The sequence below is a fragment of the Hemiscyllium ocellatum genome, chromosome 24 (assembly GCF_020745735.1).
Source record: "Hemiscyllium ocellatum isolate sHemOce1 chromosome 24, sHemOce1.pat.X.cur, whole genome shotgun sequence".
Lineage (NCBI taxonomy): Eukaryota > Metazoa > Chordata > Chondrichthyes > Orectolobiformes > Hemiscylliidae > Hemiscyllium > Hemiscyllium ocellatum.
The window spans coordinates 26,101,624-26,118,062 of NC_083424.1; the positions used below are offsets into that span (position 1 = coordinate 26,101,624).

Consider the following 16,439-nt stretch of genomic DNA (forward strand, 5'->3'; position numbering starts at 1 on the left):
CCACCTGTAATTTCATCCATGACCTTGTCCTACCCTTTTTTATTCACTCTTCTCAAATTGCACATTCCCTCTTATCCTGACCTTTTGTATCGTTTTCCCCACTCTTAGCAACTAATTTTGCTGCTAAAACCTTCAGCCAGACAAGTCTTTTTAGAAGCATTCTAAAACTATTTGGCTTAACTTTAACTCCTTCAATTCCACATTGCTGCCTTTCAAATTTGGCACCAAATCTGTCTGTCTGTGAAGCATTTTGAGATGTCAACAATTGTACGGATACTGCCAAGAGTTATGTCTAGCTTTATCGTTACATCCACAAATCTTACTGGCTTTGAAACTACTTGTCTCATCTTGTCACTAAAATATTGAGTTCTCCTTCTTTCTCATCTATCTGCTATATGGCATTCACCTGTCCTGTACTTCCCTCTGTTCTCGGATTCAATTTTAATATAAATTAAGTCATCTAAATCTTTTGCCCTATGAAATTGAAAAACTTACAAAAGAGACAAACTGGTTACATTTCTTCCAGTATTGACAGCAGCTTTAACACCTCATCTTAGCAGCATATCAACCCCCCCCCTCCCTAGTCTGCATTTGCCCAATCTTGTGGGTGTGCAGGTAGGCTGGATTTGGCTCCCTGTTGTCTGTGCAAAAATTACATGTGCTATCCATTCTGCTGTCTTCTGCACCATATCTTGGATTCCTGCTTTCCCTGTAGTAGTCTGACCTCTTCCCTCCCCACTGTAACTTCAGACTAAGGCTCACGTTCTCTCCAGAACAAAAAAAAATCGTGCCTAATCTATGGTCCTGATGCCTGTGCCCTAAACTCAACTTGTCTCCCTCAACCTCAGATTTTCCATAGATCTTGCTAGATGAAGACATCACTGATAAAGCCAGCGTTTTGTGATGTGGTGAACATGTTCTTCTGCCATTTAGTCTTAAGCTTTTCAAAATACTTCATGTATTACTCTGCTGAGTTAGGATATCCGACTTAAAGAAATCTGTGGTATTCAGTTATATTAGTAATTCGTGCCTACTGGCTTCAGTTGGCAGTTTAAACCTGCTCTGAAAGGCAATCCTACACAGTTACCTGACAGTTGTTGGATCAGAGACTGCAGTTTTCCAAAACACACACTCAGGACAATTCCTCACTCTACTCTGAGACTTCAGTTGTTCTCCACTATGTTGATTTATATTTTAACGTAATGGTGACTGTTATCGCCCCTCATCCCCAAATAAGACTGTTCAAGACTTTAACCTCATTCTTCATCCTCATCCTAATCCTCTCTTACTCTCCTCCTTCAATGCATTGTTTGTGTGAGCTTAGAAATATACCAGAATATTCTTGTGTACTTCAGGACGTTAGATATGCTATGTTTTTGAGAAGAGAATTGCCATTCTCTGATCCAGGTTATAATGAAACGATTTATAAATTTTACAGATATCTCCTTTGGTGATCTCTATATTTGTTCACAGAATCTTAGAATTGTTACAGTCCAGGAGGACATCGTTCACCCCCATCCAGTCTGCACTGGCTCTCTTGAGCATTTTGACTTATTGTCAGTCTGCTGTCTTTTCCTGGTAACCTTACACATTTAGGTGATCATTTTAATTAAATGCCTTGATTGAACCTCCACCACAGTAGATAAGCTGTGCTTTCCACAACGTAACCATTTGACTTTGAAATAGCCCTTTCTAATCTTGCCTTTGTTCATTTTGCATAACACCGGTAAAACTGCCCTATAGTTCTTGATCAACTTTGATTGAGAACCATTTCTTCCTGTATACTCTGACCAGATTTCTCATGATTTTGAAAACTTTCAAATTCATCTCGGTCTTCTCTTCAAAGAGAAGGTCTCAACTCCACTAATCTGAAGTTTCTTCTCCCTGGAGCCATTCCGTTACTTTGTTTTCAACACCTCAGCCATCGACATTGCTACTGTTCGTTTTAATCCATGACCCATAGCTTTCCTCATAAGTCTGTTGTGTGGTAATGCATCACATGCCTTTTTGAAATCTATATGTATGCCTCATCAACTCTCTGTTATGTTTTCAAAAAAAACTCCCAAGTTAATTGGATGAAATTTTCCCTTCAGCGAATCCATTTGACTATTCTGAATTAGCCCATGTTTTTCCATGTGACTATTAAACCTATCCAAAATAATTGTTTCTAGAAGTTTTTGCACGGCTGAAGTTAAACCATCTGATAGGTAATTGTTGTGGCTATGTTTGCAGCCTTTTTGAACAAGAGCATATTGTTTGCAAATCTCCAATCCTCTGAAAACACTCCTGAATCCAGGGAAGATAGACTATCAATATTCTTTCAGTCTGCTTTCCATGAGCATTGTAATGTTCTCATTAAACAAAAATATCGCCCTTGTTTTTTCTTTCCTTCCCTGTCTTTCTGAACATCTAGTCCTTCCCTCATTTCAACAAGATTTGGTGTCATAAAAGAATCACAATCTCACATGGTAGTCTGTGATAGTAACTCCCCAATCTTTGTTAAATTTATACTCTATGATTTCACATGCATACATTGTAACCCTGATTTACTTATTTACTTTCTCCCATGCCCTAACTTATTCCATAAACTTTTAAACTCATTTTGAATGTTATGGCTCCTGTTTTTCCTGTTGGCAAAACTTTGAAAAGATTTTATCATTTTGAATTTTTTTCACCTTTTTAAGGTATCCTACCTTCATAGATGCACTCCGTGATCTTGATGATGCCTTGTCTATGTGCTTCCTATTTGCCACATTCCCTCGCACGGGTAAATGTCACGTACATACAATTCAGTTATGTCGGCGCCTGTCTGTGGAGTTTATGAATTTTGTTATTGCCTCCAGGTCACTTCGAAAGGTAAGTCTCAGCTAATCTGGTATTATGAAATAATTTCCAGAAATGTAGGCATGGAGAAAGAGGGGTTGTTATGTTTAGCATGATGGTGGGGTTATTGATTTTTATTTTTGGAACTTTTGCTGCCAGTATAAACTACAAGAACTGGCAGTGTGCATGTTTCCCAGATCTACAACATTTAAAATGCAGTGAGAGTTTGCAACCATGCGAGTTGTATGTAATATGGGTGGTTTGGTTCTAGAGAAGTATTTGGGTCACGATTATTAGCAATCATACCAACAAATGGAAGTATTCCTGCGGAGAGCTAGAGTGTTGATAGAAAGCCACCCAAAATACTCCTGGAAAGTTTTTGCTAAATCAGTCTTGGCTACTATGATTCTGAATGTCAGTTTCAAACAATATTGCTGGAAAAGCTGAAAGCCTTTATTTGTTCATATTTTATCATATTTACATTAAGGTTATTTTGGTAAACTACAAATTTATCAGCTAACAATTCAGTCATTGATTATTGAATTGAATTGAATTGAATTGCATTGATGATTAGAGTACTATTCATATGGTTATGAATAGCAACACGATCCTCAGAAAAATCTGAGATGCTTGTTGGACTTGCTAGCAATACAAAAATTAACAAAGGAAGTGTCGCCAGTTTTCGATCTATTTTGGGCAGATAAATGGCAAAAAGAAATTTCTTATTGTGTAAAGACAGAAGCGTTAAGTCCTGAATTAGGTCAGATTCCATTGTCCATTGTGGTGAAGAAACCTTAAGTACTACCACCAGAATTTTAGGCCAAATAGAAAAAGGAATATTGCATTTTTATCTGTTGCTTTTCATGCAATCTCAGGATGACCCAAAAAAGGGCATTGATTAATGAATGCCAGTTAAAACCATAGACTATAAGAATACAGGAGTTAGGTAGCTCAGTACTTAGTCTTTAGATTGTTGTGTTATTATTCTCTTTGCCTTGCGCAAAAACAAACCTTGCACTAGAAAAGGGCAATAGGACTGATACCAAGAATATGAGAGTAAGGGTTTGATTAAAGACCTGAAAAGGTTTGAAGCAGAGGAAAGGCGTGGACAGTATACTCTTTGAATGTGTCTTTTCCCCTCCTGTCTGTGTAAACGAATTAAAACACCTGATATTTCTTTGCAATTTTTCTCAGAACAGGTATCACTGGGCGGCATGGTGGTTCAGTGGTTAACACTGCTGCCTGATTCCAGTTTCGGGTGTCTGTCTGTGTGGGGTTTTCACATTCTCTCTGGGTGCTGAGGTTTCCACCAACGGTCCAAAGATGTGCAGGTTAAATGAATTGGCAAGCTAAGTTGCCCTGTAGTGTCCAAGGAGTAGAGACTAGGTGGATTAGCAGGGTTAAAGGAATAGAGTCAGGCATCTAGGTCTGGGTGGAATGCCTTCAGAGGGTCGGTGGCAATTCAATGGGCCGAATGGGGATTGTAGGGATTCTGTGACCTGTACTAGGATTAGATTAGATTCCTTAGAGTATGGAAACGGGCCCTTTGGCCCAACAAGTCCACACCAACCCTCCGAAGAGTACCCACCTAGACCTATGCCCCCACCTTCTATTTACCCCTGACTAATGCACCTAACACTATGGGCAATTTAGCATGGCCATTTCACCTGACCTGAACATCTTTGGACTGTGGGAGGAAACCGGAGCGCCCGGAGGAAACCCATGCATTGTATGCATCCAGATATCATAGAATAGTTTCTGCCTTCTTCATAATAGTCCCCATGGCACTGTTATGAGAAACTGAGAACCTCCATTAGAAATGCTGTGGAAATTTGGTCATTAGACTAGCCTGAGGATCACTTTCAAAAAAGATTTACAAGGATGTTGCCAGGGTTAGAGGATTTGAGCTACAGGGAGAGGTTGAATAAGCTAGGGCTGTTTTCCCTGGAGCATCGGAGGCTGACAGGTGACCTTATAGAGATTTATAAAATCATGAGGGGCATGGATAAGATAAGTAGACAAAGTCTTTGCCCGGGGTGGGAGAATCCAGAACCAGAGGGCATAGGTTTAGGGTGAGAGGGGAAAGATATAAAAGGGACCTTGGGGCAACATTTTCACGTGTGTATGGAATGAGCAGCCAGAGGAAGTGGTGGAGGCTGGTACAATTGCACCATTTAAAAGGCTTCTGATTGGGTATATGAATAGGAACGCTTTGGATGGATATGGGACAGGTGCTGGCAAATGGGACTGGATTGGGATGGGATATCTCGTCAACATGGACGAGTTGGAACGAAGGGTCTGTTTCCGTGCTGTACATCTCTATGACTCTTGCAGAAGTAATTTAGCTAACATTGTGTGAATGTGTTCATCATTCAGACCCACTTGGTATAGGTGAATAGCAGGTGCTCACTGTCTAGATTCTAATTTACCTGGGTCTTTGTTCATAAGGCTGTTGCATTTGGAACTGTAACTGTATCTGAATTCAAGTATAGCATGGTGAAATAAGCCACTGTGCTCTCTTGTTTATAACAGCTATGAAACCATAAGCAGCAAATCGTCAATGCCTTCAGAAGATAAGGACATAAAATTGGCGGGAGAATTTAAATAAAGTGGGGTTGTGGGCACTCCCATTGCTTCAAATTAGGAAGCTCTTAATCTATAACAACAAAATTTAGCACCAATAGACTGGCAGCCAATTAGTTAGCTAGCAGTCTCCTGAAATTGGAAGATTAAAGAAACGTAATAGAATCTGAGGATTGTTATATGCAAGTTATAGAAAATAAAGTTTTATAGGCTAGGTCTATTTTTACTGGAGCATAGGAAGTTGAAGGGGTGACCTTGTAGAAGTTTATAAAATCATGAGGGACGTAGATAAGGGTCATTTCCTTAAGGTGAGGGAATTCAAAACTAGGGGTATGTTTTTAAGGTATTTTTAAAAGTACATGAGGGGCAACTTTTTTAAGAGTGTGGTTTGTCTGTAGAATGACCTGCCAGAGGAAGTGGTGGATGCTGGTACGGTTACAATGTTTCGAAGACATTTGATAACTCCATGAATAGAAAGTGTTTAGAGGGATATGGCCCAAACTAGGTGGGACTAGTTTAGTTTGGGAATACAGTTAGCGTGGACTAGTTGGGCCAAAAGGTCTGTTTCTATGCTGTTTGACTCTATAAGCACTGAAATGTTATGTGCACTGAAACACCATGGAAATGATTTACTAATAGAAGTTGTGCTGTGTTTTTCCGAGTCCAATGAATCGATACTTCATATGTTTTTTGCAAATTAAAATTATATGTTGGTGGTATAGTTTATTATACTTTTAAGAAATAATTGTCCAAATTTAATTGCATAACAAACATTTATTGCATAATACATTTTAAAAAGCTGTTATAAATCATTTACACTGCTCTTTTTTTGTTTACTAAGACAACCTTTTTTTATCCTTTTGGTTTAAATTAATGGATTATAATTTTTTTACTAGGTATTCTTATCTATCAAAGGAATTTATTATCAGGCTGAAATTCTTGGTCAACTGATAACTTGGATTGTGCCCTATACGTTTGCACATGATGTAAGTATTTAGACTGCGGTCTGGCAGATTGCGTTTTTGCTGTTCAGTAGTGTGTAATGACCCTTTAAAACAATAGTGAGTGAATATGCTAAAATATAGTGTGTATTGTTTCAGGTAGCTTGTGTTATTGTTGGCTGGCTGTCTTGAGAATGATTATTTGCAAATATTTGTCAGCATTTCACTATTAGCCATTGAATTGACCTTTTGTAAATTTCATAATATTGCAATAACTTTCCAATAGCCCCAGAAAACTGTTTTGAGGGAAAAGAATTGGGGTAGTTACATAGTGGCAAAGAGCTGGAGAAATATCTTTGTTAGCATTCGTACCACCTCGAAATGTGACGTTTCATCCCAGCTCAATTTTTTTTTAAGGGAGCATGTTTGCCTGCACCAACAGTGCATCTCATGATTAAGTCCTGTTTATTTTAAACAAGAATTAAGCCAGTGCTCTTGTTTTGTAGAAAATTAAGCTTTGCATGTTTAGATGTGGAATTTGGAAGGAAGTGCTCCTTCAGGTCAGTTTTGTCATCATGGCAGGTTCAGGTTTCAAAACATAATTGTGGATTACTTCACATGCTATACTAAAGCACAAGTCAGTCCAACTTCAGAAACACAGGCTGACTAGATAACAATTGTTTGGCATTCTAATGCTAAAGTTACAAGATTGCCAGGAATAAAAGCTTGCTCACAATTAATGTTGAAGTGAAGTTCAGATTTGGTTGCAATCATAGAATTTTACTGGAGACTGGTTTGCTTATCAATCATCCACGAGCTATCTGAAATGTCTAATCAGTCTCCTTCCCTTTCCTCCAAATATGTGTGACTGACAATGCTGGGCATTGTGGCCATTCGCTGCACCTCTTCCAACCAAAGCTATTTTCTTTTGAATTTTAATACAAAAAAACCCAGCTACTTAGTGATTTGACGCCTCAGATATAGTTTTAAATTAGTGAATGTCCTGACTGACTGTTTGAGATTGAGAAACACTATAGCAGCTCCTCATATTTAAGTGATTGCTCCTGATCAACAGTAATCTCCAAGTTTGCTTTGAAAATGAGGACAAACAGACCGATCCATGTAAAGTTGAATGAATGGAAAAGGTCTGGTTATTTTATTTAACGCCAACTTATTACAAGCATAAATGTTTTGACGTTTTTGTTCTCCAAATGTGCAGAAACATTGAGTGTATCTTTGCTTGTATGTGAAGGCTGAAGCATTCAAACTGCAATGTATTAATATTGCTGCTGCTGCTGCTAGGCTATTCTTATGGCAGCCAACAAGGGCAGGAAAGGTGCTGACTAATGGATTTCTTTTGATTCGAGGAAAACTGGTCTCCCCACAAATTTGCAGATATGCTGACAGTGGGCCGAGTTGGAGTACATCCAAGCCTTCGTCATCTAGATACAAATGCTACACAATATCTTGAACATTTTCTTTGTATTAAGACTGACATTTGTATGTAGTAGAAATATCCTTCAGTTGTTTTGTCAGGAGTTTGGGATACCAGGTTGCCCTTCGAAGTATGAGCACTTTTGTGAAGTTGACTAAAGGTGGTCTTGACCAAGAAATATTGTAATAATAAAATTGTTCAGAATGTTTTCTTTCCTTCGTAAAATGGATTATATTAGTTTTTATATATTTGAAATCTGTTTGTTGTAATATAGGATTTTTGTAGTTTAACAGCATGGACATCAATGGGTTTTAATTTAAATGAAATATTTCTCTAAAACCATTGTCAAATGTAATTCTTGTGTTGCATTCCTCGGTGTGTTGGACAGCTACTAGGCTCAGGCCACCTCTTGTCTGTCATTTGTTCAGCCAACTGCAATGCTGTAGGCGTTTTTTAATATTTTAAAAGCTTTCATTTACTGAAAAGAGTCCCTTGTAACATTGGTATGGGCACTGCAGCTGGCTTCTAGCAATAAAGCCTCTATTATGCCTGGTGGTAGATGAACAAAGAACTTAGCAATTCCTTTTATTCATTGTTTGAATGGTCCCATATGAAAATCATGTGATATTTCTTAACTTTGGCACTGCTGTGTGAATCTGGCAGCTTAGCTTGCAGTGATGGGGTCTTGAGTTCAGTTTGGTAGATGGGAACTACAGTAGAAATAGTAGTACATGTTGGAAGAAATACATAAAGCATAGTATCCTTTTTTAGGAGATTGGACTGCACTGCTCTTTTAAAACTATTACAACTAACTGAATCGGTAGTTCATGAGAATGTAATACTTCCTTGTTAAATGCTTAACCACAATTCCCACGTTTTGATAGAGGTTTGTCTGCCATCAGGCTGACTCTATCTCCAGGTCACAGAATGATGGACTGAACTACTCATGATCTCATTCTTTCAGTGGACCAAAGAAATGTTCCTTATACGTGCCAACAGTTTTGAATTATGAGGGAGCACTATTGATAATGTGCTGTCTACACCACAGCTCTATACTGATTTTACTGTGATTGAAGAAAAAGACACACAGAAAATTGAAAAGTGTGCCATCATAAATTGCAGCAACTGTTTGCAGCAGCCAAGTTTGAAAATGAACAGTTCTGAAATCGTTAAAACCGTGCCAGATAGGTTGGTGTCATTTGGCAAGATTGAAAAATAATGTTAGTTAGGAATAAAGATGTTCCAAGTTATTAATGCCCTGTAGAACTAAATGCTTACTATAATTACAAATCTGTAAAATAGTAACCAACCAATTTTCTGCTTTTTTTTAATAACAGTACCTGCTCATCTTGTGTTGTTCACTGGTAGACTGGAATCTGGAGTACTGTTGTGATATTTAGCTATTAATCTACCACAGTTCATTGCTGACCAAGCAAATTATTCAGGTAGATCCTGACGCTCCTGCTTTGGATGTCTTGCTGATTTCATGTATTGTACAAACTACATACAGCTTAACTTCATAATGAAACCCCCTTTTGATTTAGATTTTGTAGTTCCCAAGTGGAGCAAAGCATGATTTTCTTTAAACAGATACTTTCATTTAAAAGGCTTCTGTGTGTCCAGATTTAAGTCATACAATTCAATTAAATCTTCTTTAATCATAATTTTAAAATTGTGTTTTTCCAGCATCCCACAGATGTGGACTATAGAGTGATGGCAACATTCACAGAGTTTTTCACAACCCTTCTTGGATTTGTCAACTTTAGACTGTACCAGAGCGTCAATCTTCTTTATCCCCCAAAGGTAGATTAAATTTGTTTGGCAAAAGTCTAATCTTTGAAAGTGACCCAGAGGTGATTTGCACCTTCATATTTGTAATATATATCTGAACGATCTGATTTCAATTCTATATGTTCATATTTTCCCTCTTCAATTTTTGTGCAACTGTATCTTTTCTGTTCTGTTTGGTTTGTAGGCCAAGTCTGATGGGAAGGCATATTTAGGACAGTGAAAGTATTAATGACTAAACAGCCTGTTTTGTTAAATCATTGTGCATCATCAAAAGTACAGAGTAATTTTATTGTTTCAATAACTTGAATTCCACAATGGTAATGTTTCTGCTGAATTAATGTTTCAACAGGTGTTAAGTAATCAAACAGAAGTTGTTTACTTAGAAATGATAAGAATTTTTCTAAATCAACAAAGGCCAAAGTTCTACCTTTTTGCACATGCAGTGATTATCCACTTACAGTCTTGTTCATAATGACAGTACTGTGGTATTCAATGCTGGAATAGTTCCTTAAGAGTGACAAGAGAATGCAGTGTGATTGTTTTTCTAACATTGTACATTTTTTTCAAGCATAAACACTTTTTTGGAATGTTCATTATGGTTAAAATGTTTGCTAGGTACATTCCACACCCTGAGAAAGCTGGTGGGCAATCATCTAGCAAAACTTTTCCAGCACTGCCCTTCAGTTGGTTACTGGTAGACAAATGAGTAGTGTTGCCTGAAAAGTAAGGGACACTCCCTGTGGAAAATGCTTGTTTTTTTGTCACAAACCTATGCACTGATTTGATAACCAACTACATGAGCATGAAACAAAGTTGGTGCTTTGTAAAACCAGCTCTTGAAGCACACTGCTTGACCTGGTATGGCAAAAGTGCTTTGCTTTGTTTTTGCATTGAGCAGTTGGATAGCACATACAAACACTGTTGAAACATGTTGCATTTCTTTCAGCCCCCTTGGTGGATATATGCACATATCATCCCTTGTGTGGAATATTCTTCTTTCACTTCCATTTGTGACTTTTTGAATTATGAGCCGTTTAAATGCATAAATTCATAAAATGCCATTGTTGATATTTGATTAGGTCATGAGTGAGAACTGTGAGTCTTTAACAATTGAGATTTGTTTCTTTTAAAAATACATTTTTGGGGGAAGAATGCTGTCTAATTTGTGCACCATTCAAAATACTGGACAGGATTTAATACGTAGCTTCCATATTTGCAAAATCATTCATCTATAATTTATGGACTACATATTTTCACTGTGTAAAAATGTGAATTCAGAAATAAATTTATCAAAATGTGTTTAGTTATTGCTAAGCTCCAGACAAGTTAAATAAGTTAAAGATGGGAAGTAAAATAAATCTGATCTGGCTCATCAGAATGTCAAGTTGCTATTACAGTTGGGGAAACTAGCCCTTTTTGGACTTAACAGTGATTAAAAACATTAATTTTGTTCTAAAGTTTAAATTTAACAAATGTCCAAAACATTGTAAGGTGTGTAATATAATGAAATATTTGTATGATTAGCAAACCTTTTCTCTTTGCTATAAAATGGATATGTTCTACATACATGCTTATTGGGTACTTATTTTTTATTCATTGTCCTGTAAGTGTAGCCATTTTAATGTGCGATTGTATTCACTCTGTTTTAGAGTCATCCCATAAAGTAGGAAGTTCATTTTGTGGTTATTGGTTGTTTTGCTGTACCTGTATTTCTTGCGTACTGCAGCCCATATTGTAGCTACTGTTGTGATTCACAACAGATTTATGGATTGAGAGGTTTGGAGGATTTTTTTCCATTTTATTTCACAAAACTAACTAAACTGAAAATTTATTTTCAGCTTGAAAACAATGCTGAAGAAAGTGACCTGAAGCAAGACAATGAAGAGAAATATGCAATGGATTCTGAAAGTTATATGGAGGTAAGTAGTGCACCTGGTTGAAGTCTGACCTTCAGAAAAAAATTGCTTTTTTATTTAAAGCATTGATGTTGATTTTGTGATTTATTTAGAAATTGGCTGCGCTGGGTGCAAGTTTAGCTCGTGTGATATCCTCAAGTGAAGACGATGACGTGGTACCTGATGAGTTCCCTGCAGAAGATGTAAGTATAAACCAGTATAGTTCGCCATTATTGAACAATGTGTTTTTCAGTGAGAAAGAAAATTCCTTTGCTCAGTTAAATTTTAAATATTTTGGTGTTTGATTTGCTCTCTGCCTCATTTAAATTATCATGATAGAAGATTGGGCAGCTGAGTACAAGCAGAACTGTTTCCTGGACAACCATAAGAACTATCTATCAGTTCTACAGTTGTAGCACAGATTCCTTTTGTTTTATACCATTGCAGTCAGACAATTATTTACATCCATGGAGCTAATTATCACTATTATCAAGAGGACATTGAAAATAGTAAATATAGGGTCTTGGTTGTTGAAGTTGGAGGCCTTCACCCAGTAATGATTCTCTAAATTGCCAAAATGCATCAATTACATGCTGAAAGTAAAAACCTGATACTAGCTATAAAATATGAATGCACCATAGAGCAATGAACACAGAATTTAATCAGCTTAGAGTTACTCTATTTGAATTTTTCCCCTTCTAGCTTTTCAACGATATGTTACACAGGACCTAAATTTACTTGGAGTGGACTGCTGATTGTGATACTATTGGATCAAGACAGAACTAACTTAAACTTGTCTTCCTTGAAAGTTTACAAGTGTAAATTAAAAGAAAACTTTTAGTACTTCAGACTTTCAAAGTCTATGGGCTTGTATCTACAAAAGTTCATTCTTGAGACTTGCATACAAGTCATTACCACTTGGGTAAGGAATCATCAAAAAGTCAAACCTTTTCTAGAAGTGGGGGTCCATTTTAGTAAAAATAAATTCTTTAATTTCCCCAGGCACAGAAGCATAACTGAATATTGCACAAACAAACATTGTTACTCCCAAAATAGCACTTGAAAAAATAATTTTTTATTGTGCCATATCCTTTGCGACCTTGTGACATTTTTGAATGATTTACAAAACCACCGAGATTGGCCTCTCTTTGAAGACTTATGAGCGTTCAGGTTTTAGTTTGTTTTTGTGCACTCAACCAGATTGTCTATTTAAAAATTTGCTTTCAGCATGTGTTTAATCTTCCCTTAGTATTCTGTTAGCTCGTGTTGAGGCATTTATATGTTGTTACTAAAGAAAGGAATGTTAAGCCAATGTCAAATTAAGTTGGCAGGTTGATTTGTTAGTAACACAGTAAAATATAGATTTTGAACTTAGTTTGGAAGTTAGTGTTTATGGAACAAATATGTTAACAGTGAAATACAAAGCAGTACTTTCTACCTACAGAAACTTAATAGATTTGTGTACCTCTTTTGGTTTTTATAAGTGCATGTGTCTGATTAAAACTGAATGTTTGCCAGGTTATTGAGGCAGTTTGTCATTTGTCAGTATGAGGTTATTCTCAGTGGCAAAATAATATGGTACACTGGAGTAACTCCTATAATTTATTCAGGAAAACGCTGTACTGCTTGAAGAGAGGCAAAAAGAACAACAAATGCTAGAAAAACAGAAGAAGTTGTTTGAGGGGTTAAAGTTTTTCTTAAACCGAGAAGTTCCACGTGAATCACTGGCATTTGTCATAAGGTATGTTACTAGTTCTACAGTATGTGAACAATTTTTAATCCTTCAACCCATTTAGTTATTTCTGATGGTGTCAACTTGTTGCTTCTGGGATACAGTTTGTACCTCATGACCATTATTCATTTGTCAATTCCATTGGTTATCTGACTAATTGACTGAGGTTGACTGACCATGAGGCCAAACCAATTCTGTTCTCACTGATGTATGCACATTTTCACCTCCTCTTTATCCCCTAAATGTAGCTACTTGGTGCTTCAACTGATACATTGAACCTCGTATCTTCAAGTCTAAGAGGTTGTGCTAATTGTCTGATAAAGTTGATCAACATAATAATTGATGACTGATGAAATAGTAAAAAAAAAGCAATCAAATGCTTTTCTATCCTTTTTCACAATCTGACCAATTTCACTTGATTCCAGAGACACTGTGAATGTCAATAAACTATTTGATTATATACAGGAGAACATATGGAGCCCACCTTGGTTCTTGCTCAGTATTCACATGCATAATTTGCAGGGGAATTACTCAATAGCAACAGGTTGGAGTGGGTACTGTGACTGACATTTCATTCTAAACGTATTTATTCATGACTTAGAAGAACTCAGTTTTGGGAAGAAAATAACTTTTGAACCACTTTAAAACTTTTTTTTAGGTGTTTTGGAGGCAAGGTATCATGGGATAAATCACTTTGTATAGGTGCGACCTATCCTGTAACAGATGATACCATTACTCATCAGATTGTGGACAGGCCAAATCTGGATAAGCAGTTTATTAACAGGTATGACTTCATGTAAACTGAAATACTAGGTCCCTAAGTATGAGTTAGCTTTTCTTATCGGTGTTGACTTCTATTTTCATTATATCTGGAAACAAACAATTAATTCAGTGTCCTCCATGTGGTCTGGGGTAATTTTTTTTCTATTTCTTGCTTTAAGAACCCTAGCACAAAATACTGTAGCTGTTAGAAATCTAAAATAAAATAGTTCATGATCATGGCACAGACTTGCATTCTTGAACAGCAAGACCATGTTAATCTATTCCATTTCTGCTTTCCACTTGTCAGTCACATATTTTAGACATTGGCTGCATGCCCAAGACACACATTCCAGTTAAGAGCAAGTTACTCCTTTTCCCACCTAACCTTGCTCTGGATGAAATGCAATAAATGATCTTGGTTTAGGTTCTTTTTTCACGTTGAAGTCAGGGTAAAAGGGAAGGCTGGTAGGTATAGGGAATGCTGGATGTCTGAAGAAATTCATGGTTTGGTTAAGAAAAAGAAGGAAGCTTATGTCAGGTATAGACAGGATAGATAGAGTGATTCCTTAGAAGAGTATAAAGGCAGGAGGAGTATACTTAAGAGAGAAATCAGGAGGGCAAAACGGGGACATGTGATAGCTTTTGCAAATACAATTAAGGAGAATCCAAAGGGTTTTTACAAATATGTTAAGGACAAAAGGGTAACTAGGGAGAGAATAGGGCCCCTCAAAGATCAGCAAAGTGGCCTTTATGTGGAGCCACAGAAAATGGAGGAGATACTAAATGAATATTTTGCATCAGTATTTACTGTGGAAAAGGATATGGATGATATAGACGGTAGGGAAGCAGATGGTGACATCTTGAAAAATGTCCAGATTACAGAGGAGGAACTGCTGGATGTCTTGAAACAGTTAAAGGTGGATAAATCCCCAGGACCTGATCAGGTGTCCCCGAGAATTCTCTGGGAAGCTAGAGAAGTGATTGCTGGACTTCTTGCTGAGATATTTGTATCATTGATAGTCACAGGTGAGGTGCCAGAAGACTGGAGATTGGCAAACGTTGTGCCACTGTTTAAGAAGGGTGGTAAAGACAAGCCAGGGAACTATAGACCGGTGAGCCTGACCTCGGTGATGGGCAAGTTGTTGGAGGGAATCCTGAGGGATAGGATCTACATGTATTTGGAAAGGCAAGGACTGATCAGGGATAGTCAACATGGCTTTGTGTGTGGGAAATCATGTCTCACAAGCTTGATTGAGTTTTTTAAAGAAGTAACAAAGAAGATTGATGAGGGCAGAGCAGTAGATGTGATTTATATGGACTTCACTAAGGCATTCAACAAGGTTCCCCATGGGAGACTGATTAGCAAGGTTAGATCTCATGAAATACAGGGAGAACTAGCCATTTGGAGGTAGAACTGGCTCAAAGGTAGAAGACAGAGGGTGGTGATGGAGGGTTGTTTTTCAGACTAGAGGCCTGTGACCAGTGGAGTGCCACAAGGATCGGTGCTGGGCCCGCTACTTCTTGTCATTTACACAAATGATTTGGATGGGAGCTTAAGAGGTACAGTTAGTAAGTTTGCAGATGACACCAAAATTGGAGATGTAGTGGACAGCGAAGAGGGTTACCTCAGATTACAATAGGATCTGGACCAGATGGGCCAATGGGCTGAGAAGTGGAAGATGGAGTGTAATTCTGATAAATGCGGGTTGCTGCATTTTGGGAAATCAAATCTTAGCAGGACTTATACACTTTATGGTGAGGTGCTAGGGAGTGTTCCTGAACAAAGAGACCTTGGAGTGCAGGTTCATAGCTCCTTGAAAGTGGAGTCGCAGGTAGATAGGGTAGTGAAGAAGACATTTGGTATGCTTTCTTTTTTGGTCAGAGTATTGAGTATAGGGGTTGGGGGTCATGTTGCGGCAGTACAGGACATTGGTCAGGCCACTGTTGGAATATTGTGTGCAATTCTGGTCTCCTTCCTATCGGAAAGATGTTGTGAAACATGAAAAGATTTACAAGGATGTTGCCAGGGTTGGAGGATCTGAGCTACAGGGAGCGGCTGAACAGACTGGGGCTGTTTTCCCTGGAATGTCGGTGGCTGAGGGGTGACCTTATAGGGGTTTACAAAATTGAGGGGCATGGATAAGATAAATCGGCAAAGTCTTTTCCCTGGGGTCGGGAAGTCCAGAACTACAGGGCATAGATTTAGGGTGAGAGGGGAAAGATATAGAAGAGACCTCAGGGGCAACCTTTTCACGCAGAGGGTGGTACATGTATGGAATGAGCTGCCAGAGGATGTGGTGAAGGCTGGTACAATTGCAACATTCAAGTGGGATTTGGATGGGTGTATGAATAGGAAGGGTTTGGAGGGATATGGCTGGGTGCTGGCAATGCGACTGGATTGGGTTGGGATATCTGTTCGGCATGGACGGGTTGGACTGAAGGGTCTGTTTCCATGCTGTACATCTCTATGACTCTGA

At 37.9% G+C, this 16,439-nt stretch overlaps 1 protein-coding gene across 1 annotated transcript in view; it reads left to right on the forward strand.

The window, feature by feature from the left end:
- The window catches only part of pes (pescadillo), a 51,634-nt gene that overhangs the window by 24,015 nt on the left and 11,180 nt on the right, over window positions 1-16,439 (forward strand). The window contains exons 5-11 of the mRNA XM_060843599.1: window positions 2,685-2,856; window positions 6,303-6,392; window positions 9,469-9,585; window positions 11,412-11,492; window positions 11,582-11,671; window positions 13,079-13,209; window positions 13,859-13,984. Of these exons, the coding sequence (XP_060699582.1) occupies window positions 2,685-2,856; window positions 6,303-6,392; window positions 9,469-9,585; window positions 11,412-11,492; window positions 11,582-11,671; window positions 13,079-13,209; window positions 13,859-13,984 (807 nt within the window). The remainder of the gene's footprint in view (window positions 1-2,684; window positions 2,857-6,302; window positions 6,393-9,468; window positions 9,586-11,411; window positions 11,493-11,581; window positions 11,672-13,078; window positions 13,210-13,858; window positions 13,985-16,439) is intronic.